At 43.1% G+C, this 8,824-nt stretch overlaps 1 gene segment (V, D, J or C); it reads right to left on the reverse strand.

Annotated features, from left to right (window-relative positions):
- Window positions 1–7,739: 7,739 nt before the first annotated feature.
- Window positions 7,740–8,526, reverse strand: LOC114450381 (T cell receptor alpha variable 18-like; the record flags this gene model as incomplete). The annotated part of the segment is given in 2 exon segments: window positions 7,740–8,068; window positions 8,351–8,526. Coding segments are annotated over 2 exon segments (372 nt in total), but the record flags the coding sequence as incomplete, so codon positions are not given.
- Between the last annotated feature and the right edge of the window lie 298 nt (window positions 8,527–8,824).

Below are 8,824 nucleotides of genomic sequence, written 5' to 3' on the forward strand. Positions count from 1 at the left end.
GATGTGGTCCAGTTTCCTGATGTTACTCAGAACTCTAGCAGCAGCATTTTGGACCAGCTGCAGCTGCCTGACTGATGTTTTGCTCAGACCTGTGAGGATGCTGTTGCAGTAATCTAGCCTACTGAAAATGAATGGATGAAGAAGATTCTCTGTGTCTTGTTTGGACAGATCTTGATCCTAGCAATGTTTTTTCAAGTGGTAATAGGCAGACTTAGTAATGTATTTTACATGGCTGTTAAAGTTCAGGTCTGAGAGATTTCTGGCTTGGTTTGTGACCTTCAGTGACATGGAGTCGAGGTAGGCACTGATCTTAGCTCTTTCATTTTTTGGGACCATAAACAATCATCTCTGTTTTGTCAGCATTGAGCTGGAGAAAGTTCTGGCTCATCCACTCATTGATTTGTTGAGTACACTTACTTAGTGAGTGTAAGGGACTGTAGTCATGTGATGACACTGAAATATAAAGCTGTGTGACGTCTGTATATGTGTGATAAGAGATGTTCTGATGTTCTATGATCTGAGCTAGGGGCAGCATGTAGATGTTGAACAGAAGTGGTCCAAGAATGGACCCTCTAGGAACCCTGCATGTGATCTGTTCGGTCAGACTCATAGTTACCAATTGACACAAAGTAGTCCCTATCATGTAAGTAAGATTTTAACCAGTTTAGCAGTGCCAGTAAATCCCACCCACTTCTCCAGTCTGTCGAGCACACTGTGTGGATGATGTGGTGATGTTGGTCCTTCAAAGGAGCAGAGAGCCTGCAGTATGTTCATGCCTGAAGGCTCCATCAGTGCACTTTGAAGCTGTAGCTGGAGAGTGAAGCTGCCACACTGAGCTGCATCATTTAAGAACCCCTGAGGCTGAAACCTGTGGAACATCACATGAAAACAGGAGTAGAAGATTGCAGTAATCTAACCTGCTGGAAGTTGGTGTGTGGACCAGTCTCTGCAGGTCTTGGGCTGACGTTGAGTCCATGATGACACCAACATTTGGCACGTGGCTTCTGTCAGACTGGACTCAGATCACAGGAGGACACTGACATGAAGGACTGTGTCGTCTGCATATGAGCCATTCCTCTCAACCTTGATAACCTCTGCAAACTGTGATTTAGAATATATTGCTCTAAAACTGATTTTATCACCTCAAATGTCATTTAGCCTTATTGTAATCGCCCTCAGAACTCCAATATTGATTTCTATGAAAATGTACAAACTATGCTGACAAACTGCAATTTTGACCAGAAAGTCATATAATTGAGGATAAACCAAAAAAATCTTGAACTAACTGTGGATGGAAATCCCATCAGGGATCCAGCTGCAGTAGCTGCAACATTTATCCAGTATTATGTTGACTCGGTTGCAGCCATTGCCGAGGGCTTCCCTCCAGTAATGATTGAGAATTGTAAAGTTACATCAATAGAACCTAGTCTTATTTTTAATCATGCAACCAAAACAAACACTGAATCAATTATAAGAAAACTTAAACCGTCCAAAAGTAGAGATGTGTATGGGACGGACACAACTATGCTCAAAAATGTCAGTTCAGCACTAATCGGTCCCATCACAACAATCATGAACCAATCCATATGCCAAGCAGAGTGCCCAATGTGAAGTATACAAGGTTATTTACGCAATGACATGATATAGACCACATATGTATTTGATTATATAAGCTTACACTTAGAGAAAAACACATCTATAACTCTTACAGAGAGTTAGGGAGGAACTCTTTGATGCGGTGAAGGCCGAAGCACTAGGAGGCATGGACGTAAGATAAATCATCCAACATAGAAGGGACAAAGTGTTTCACAGTCATAAATATGTTAGACCAATTATGATAATTAGTAGGTGGAGATAAAAGGGCAACATGTCCCAATATGCGAATACCTACGAGGGTCTTGACAAATTGTTTATCTGTTATGCAAATGTACCTCAACTTTCAATAAAACAAGCCTGTGTCCAGGGGAGGGGCAGAACACGTATGGACGGGAGTGAAGCAGACTGAAAGGCCTGCGTTCACTGTGTTCTCCCTTTTGCAAAAGGCGAAACTACAAAACCCAGGGTATTTTCTTTCACTCAATGTTCTGAATACAGGAGACGGAATCTGACAATCCGGGGTGACCAGGGAAGGTCACGACACCAACCACATGGAAAACAGCCATTGTATCACCTATTTTAAATCAGGAAACCCACAATCTATCTGTAATTACAGACCTGTTCTGCCTCTAATGTCTAAGCTTCTTGAGATGTGAACAAATCAAAGACCACTTAACCAATCGCTCCTTTCACCTTCATCCACTTCAATATGGATTCTGATCCAACCACTCAACTGAGTCAGCTAATTGACAAAATCCAGTCACTACTTGATGACATTAACACTGTGGGGGCAGTCTTTCTTGATCTTAGAAAGGCATTTGATGCAGTAAACCACCAGATCCTACTGGCCAAATGATCCACCGTTAATCTCTCAGACAATAACATGGATTCACTCTTATCTTTCCCAGCGCTCACAAACGGTCCACACATGCTAATAGTCAGTCTGACCCGCTGGACTGGCCTGCCGCAGGGCTCCATATTAGCCCCGGTCTTTATTTGCATGTATGTTAATGACCTGCCATTAATATGTCAGGATGTTAATATTCAGATGTATGCTGATGACACAGTTTTGTATGTACACAGGTCTTTAAAAACTGAGGTAGCTGCCAAACTCACAAATGTTACAAAGTTACAACTGGTTAAATCAATGCTGTCTATGTTATGCCTGAAAAGGGAAGAGCTGTCAATAATAACACTGACACGCGATTCTTCCTGTCTGGCAGCTTTATGCAGAATTCAGCAAAAATAATTATGTACAGAGGTACAAGTGCTGGAAGTACATAATATGTACATATACACACGTTCGGCTTCATCTTCATCTGTCCTAAACAGGTTAGTCTTCAAAATAATGTGTTCAAATCAGTAAAATAAAGGTTTAGCTGAAAATGCTGCACTAATATAATATAAAATAACATTCCATTCAGAAATAAACAAATGCATTTCCATTTTACAGTCACACATATAACCAACTTAACCTCATAACTTGATAGAAGCGTATGTACTCTCTGGTTATGAGTCTAGCTTTAAGGTAACACAGACAACATGGAATTAGCGTCTGTTAGCAACATGCTATTACATGTTTCTCTCACTTTGTGAACACTCGTAAAACATAAACAAATCTAACAACACTGTCTGCAGTCACTCATGGACCCTCATGGATTGTTCGCAAACACTACCCTAATGTGTTGTTCGGGGACAAAAACGTCCACTAACTTTAACGGTTTTAAAAATATATTAGATAAATATTTTTTTGAATTTTTTTTGCATAGACCTTTTAATTAACTTCAGTTCTAATCAACAGTAGTGAAAAAATCATTTTCCCCCAAGATTTTAACCCTTTAATCACCAATTTTATAAGGGGTGGTGCTGAAAATTGAAAAAAAAAACACACAATATGGCTCATTTTTAATAGAAAATGTGAATGTGGACTGGATTCTTTTTAACCTTTATTACAGTCTTGGTCATGTCAAACATCAGTAAAAAAATTGACTTTATTGCATTATTAGTTTTTGCACAGCACTGGATTTTCTTTTTTTCTCCCATTTTGTCCCATAGACTTACATTATAAACACCCTTTTTTTGACTGCACAGCCATGGCACTACATAATCATGCATTCTTGATTGTTGGTGGTTTACCCTGTTGGTAGGAGGTAACATTTGTGATTTTTACAGTTAACAACTTAATGACCATATTAACCCTTTACCTGCAGGCCTGTGCTGATGTAGTGTAGTTTCTGGCTTGTATATGGAGTTATAGGGAGTATTTTAGCACATAATTGTGTGTCTACACACTGTGTGTGTATGTTAGGGAGGAAGAGAGCCATTTGCACACTGATCTTGTTGTCTGTGAGTACACACAACCACAGAGTCTTCATAGTAAACAAAAAGAAAGTGTTGCTATGCATGTGTGGCCCTTTGATGTCTACAAGTGCAGACTAAACAAAACAAAAAGGCAAGTGGTCTTACATGTGACCTTGTGGCCATTTTGATGGTGAGAAGAGCAGAAAGCAAAATGAAGAGAGGATTCACTTGTGCACAATCTCTGGAAATGATTGTGCAGCCTGGCTCTATGAAGGGCCAGGCTCTGCTGTCACTGCAGCAGAGGACATCTGCAGATGAAAGTCCTTTGTGTTTGTGTCATGTCTCACAGACAGCCTTCCTGTTTGCTCTGAATATTCCATAATGAGAAACTGTGGAGATGAACTGGACTTCTGTTGGTACCAGTAGAGGTTCTGAACAGATCCTGAATATTTGCAGGAGAGAGTCAGAGTGTCTCCTTCCAAAGCCGTCACTTCATCTTTAAATGGTGTCAGTAAATCCTCAGAGGAGCCTGAAAACAACAAAGATATATTCAGCATGACATTTGGATTGGATTCTGGATCTTTAACTTAGTTCAGGAGTTTCAGAGTTCATCAGTTCAAACAACATCAGAATGTTGTCATGTCTATCGGCTCCTTTTCCATCTGGATCCATCTTTGGATGACTTACCAGTTTGAAAGGAGACCATCATCATCCAGATGAAAAGCAGGAGCATTATTTCCAGCTGTGCTGAATGAACAACAGAGAGAACACAGCAGCTCTTCACTCCAACATGCAGCCTTTCATATTCAGCTGTGTAGCTCCGCCTCTTGCTGTGCTCTGTTTCCATTCAGGCTGATGGAAGCTGTAGAGATGACAGTGATGCTGCAGCATCATCATCCAGGGAGCTCAGACTGAAGGAGGACCTGCTGTTAGAGCAGCTCTCATGTACACTCTCTCTGCATCCTGCATCACTTGCAGCAGGTTTATTGTCTTTCTCTGGGGGTTTGGTCCTTGGGGTGGACCAGTCTCTGTCTCAGGGTGGAGCTGGGTTTAAAGTGTACTGGGATCTGATGTGTGTTGAAAGTCCCTCAGAGTTTTTTTCAGAGGCTCCTGACACATATGGATGAATGTTTCTCTGTGTGACTGTTGCTGTTCTGGTCGGGCTGTCTGCTCTTCTTTCTGTTGGCCTCTTTCAGCAGGGTCCAGTTTGGGTATCCACATACTAAATAGTGGTCTGTGTGATCCCTGTAGAATTCCACAGGTGGACTCTGACTGCTGGTCCTTTGAGGCCTCAGAGAACTGTCTGAACTGTATTCAGATATGAGTGAACCCAGGCTGGTACTGTCCCACAGAGGACTGATCAGGTCTTTAAGACATGTGTGAGTGAACGGCTGCACTGACAGCACAACAAGGACACTGTATTCATAAGTGCAGAGAGGAAAACTACAACAGACTCCTACAACCTCACAGCACCCCCTGTCTGCTCCACCTGATGAAAGGGTTTCTAACAGGGAGGGGTGGTGTTCTTATGAGAGGCCGTCTTTATAGATTCTTGTGGTTTGATCCTTTGAGTTTACTCCAAAGGAACTCTGTGGACATATGATGCAGAAATGCTGCAGTTACTCGTGGTCCTTATGTGTGAGTCCATTAAAGCTTCAATGAAGACATTTCAATAGATTTCTGTAGAACTTTTGGTCCAAAGAGGATTCAGAGGAGACTGAACGTGCTGAAAACAAGAGGATGTGCTGTTCAGTAAGAGCTCAGAGCAGCTTTAACCTCCACTGACCAGTAACAGGTCACAGAGGACAGAAGGTGATGAGACCAGTGATTAAAAACCTTTTTAAAATGGATGTAGGATTTGGGTGGAGTGCACGGGTGGATGGATTCAGATCTACAGTCTGACTCTGCACTGACTAAAGTGAAGGACTGCATGAAGTTAAAGAAGCTGAATCAGTGAGTCACACTGAACAAAGGAGGAAGCAGCTAAAGCAGTAAAGGTCAGCACCACCAGCACTAGTCTGATATGTACATGAGAGTGTGATGTTTTGTCCCTCTGTCCCGCTGACTTGTCTTTGTCCGGCAGAGATTGTGTCTCCAGCTGTCAGTCCTGGAAAAAGTAGAGAACATGAAGCCATTAGACCAACATTGTCCATGAGGCTGAGAGGAGAAGACAGTGGAAAATGTCTCCTGTGTTACTGTGTGGACACAAAGAGCTCAGCTTGATGACAAAGACAGATGATTGCGTGTGTCCAACATGGACATTTGTAAGTGCCAAAGACAAATGTCCAGTTGTAGAACAGCAGGCAGACATCTTTGATCCAGCTGCTCATAAACTCACCTATGAAGTCCTTGATCCATGCAGGTATGATGGTTGAAAGTCCAGATCTGTCCAGTTTTTGCACATGTCCGGATGATGGTGTTACATGCTGAACTCCAGTCTACAAACAGCATCCACACATAGATGTCTGTGAGTTCAAGGTGGTTCAGAGCTCGGTGGAGGCCGGGTGTTAACTCCTCTGCCCTGTTGGTGTCAACTCTAGCAGTCACTGGTAACTTGCACTTAATTGATCAGTGCTGACCATGTTGGTGGAAAAGCTTTGTGTGTGTGTGTGTGTGGGGGGGGGGGTTCATTGAAGACATCATGTTGGATTAGTTCTGAGGACATACTGAAGACAGCTGAGAGGTGACCTTTGACCCCTGTTCTTTCAGCCTCCTTGTTGGTGTGATGAACTCAGTGTGTACTTAGAGCTGTGATCAGACAAAGTGCTCTGAAGAAGAGGAGCAGCTGTAACCACAGTGACTCTGATCAAACAGGAACCATCAGAATCCATCTGATATGAAGGTCTGTGGTTTGAATCCCACTTCCCTCCTCTTTGAAGAGGAGTCAGATATCTGTGTTCAGGTTTTTGTACAGCCTCTTCTACACTTTGTATCACTGTGTTTCTAGAGCACAGTAGTAGAGAGCTGTGTCTGCCAGCCTCACACCTCTGATGGTCAGTTCAGATGATGTGGACGTTGTTTTGGATTCATGGCGACTATCTGGAATATGCTCTCTAGAACAATCCTTTGCTTCTTTCCAGACTATGAACTGAGGAGCCTGAAGGTCAGAATGATGTCTGTACCAGTAAAGGTCTGGACAGCTGCTCGATGTCTGATATGTACATGAGAGTGTGACGTTTTGTCCCTCTGTCCCGCTGACTTGTCTTTGTCCAGCAGAGATTGTGTCTCCAGCTGTCAGTCCTGGAAAAAGTAGAGAACATGAAGCCATTAGACTAACATTGTCCATGAGGCTGAGAGAAGACAGTGGAAAATGTCTCCTGGGTTACTGTGTGGACACAAAGAGCTCAGCTTGATGACAAAGACAGATGATTGCATGTGTCCAACATGGACATTTGTAAGTGCCAAAGACAAATGTCCAGTTGTAGAACAGCAGGCAGACATCTTTGATCCAGCTGCTCATAAACTCACCTATGAAGTGAGATGAAAACAAAAAGAGGTGAAGGAACATGTCTTTGGAGTTATTAAAGCAGACACACAGCACATCAACAATGTTCTTCCACTGCACTACAATGAGGCACAAAGAATGTCATTGGATGAGCTGAAGTTCAGTGGGCGGGGCCAATCACCTCTTGCTGTTATTGTTTCAGTTCAGCTCAGCCAATGAAATTCTTTAGTGCTTCCACAGCAGCTCTGTCTCTGTCTCTGATCTTTACTGCTTCATGTCTCTGTTGTCTTTGTCCTCATCCCAATGACTGAAACATCAGTGGTTGAACAGTGTGTGAGTCCCTCTAGTGGATGTTGTGGAGTATTGTGTTGTCTTTGCTCCAAAGGTTTTTGTACAGAGTTGAGCTGTTTCCTGTCACTGTGGGCTGCAGAGCACAGTAGTACACAGCAGAGTCAGACAGCTGAAGCTTCTGGATCTTCAGAGGAACGGACTTATTCTGGATGTCTGTATGAAATCTGTCGTCCTGGAAGTCTGGAGCTTTATCTGCTGGTTCAGTTCCATATTTCCTCAGCATGTACTTTGGGGAACTGTTCACTTCTTGTTTGTACCAGAACAGTCTGGGGAATGCATCACTGGTCTTAAAGGAGCATCCAAGTGTGACGGTGTCTCCTTCAGCAGCAGTGACATCTCCCTCTTGCTGGGTCACTGAGTCTTGTCCTTTACACTCTGGGGAAGAAGAGAAGATGCAGAGGAAGAGATGGATCAATAAAGATGATTGATGAAAGCAGAACAATCAGCAGCTTTAAAGAGTTCTCTCACATGTAGAACAGATGTCATTTTCAGGGATCATTGTCACTTTGAAGCATAGAAGGTGTTTTCCAAGGTAACAGATGGCAGCAGAGATGATGTGCTGTGAGTGAGTGTAGAATGAACATTCAGATCTCTTCATGTAGAGCTCAGTAATGTCTTCAAGTGTTTGAAGAGGAAACGTGCAGCTTTCTATCTTACCAAAGAAAAGAGCAGCAAGAAGAATCCACAGCCAATGTTCCATCTGTACAACAAGGTTTCAATCAACAGGAGGAGCAGCTGATGTTCCACATTCAGTCTGACAGCTGTTCTCTTCACAGCAGCACTTCTTACTGACAGAATGCTGCAACACAGCGCACAAGGAGTGCACCGCCTCCTGGATCATGTGGCCCTCTAGTGGAGCTACAAAGTGCACTTCAACAGTGTGGAGAAAAGGCTTCCAGCAGCTGCTCACTGTGTCCCTCTGTATGTTTGTGCAGAGCGGAGCTGCTTCCTGTCACTGTGGAGTGAAGAAAGCTCACAGTGGAGTGTCTTTTCTGCTCTCTGGAGAGAGCTCCGGTTGGTACGAGATGGTTATAAGGACAGCAGCACCTCTGACCTGATAAAAGCCAGATTCTAAAGGAATGTGTTTTTCTCCTGAGTGCCCATGTTATGGTCATCCCTAGATCGGACTCA

The sequence above is a fragment of the Parambassis ranga genome, chromosome 17, assembly GCF_900634625.1.
Source record: "Parambassis ranga chromosome 17, fParRan2.1, whole genome shotgun sequence".
Taxonomy (NCBI): domain Eukaryota; kingdom Metazoa; phylum Chordata; class Actinopteri; family Ambassidae; genus Parambassis; species Parambassis ranga.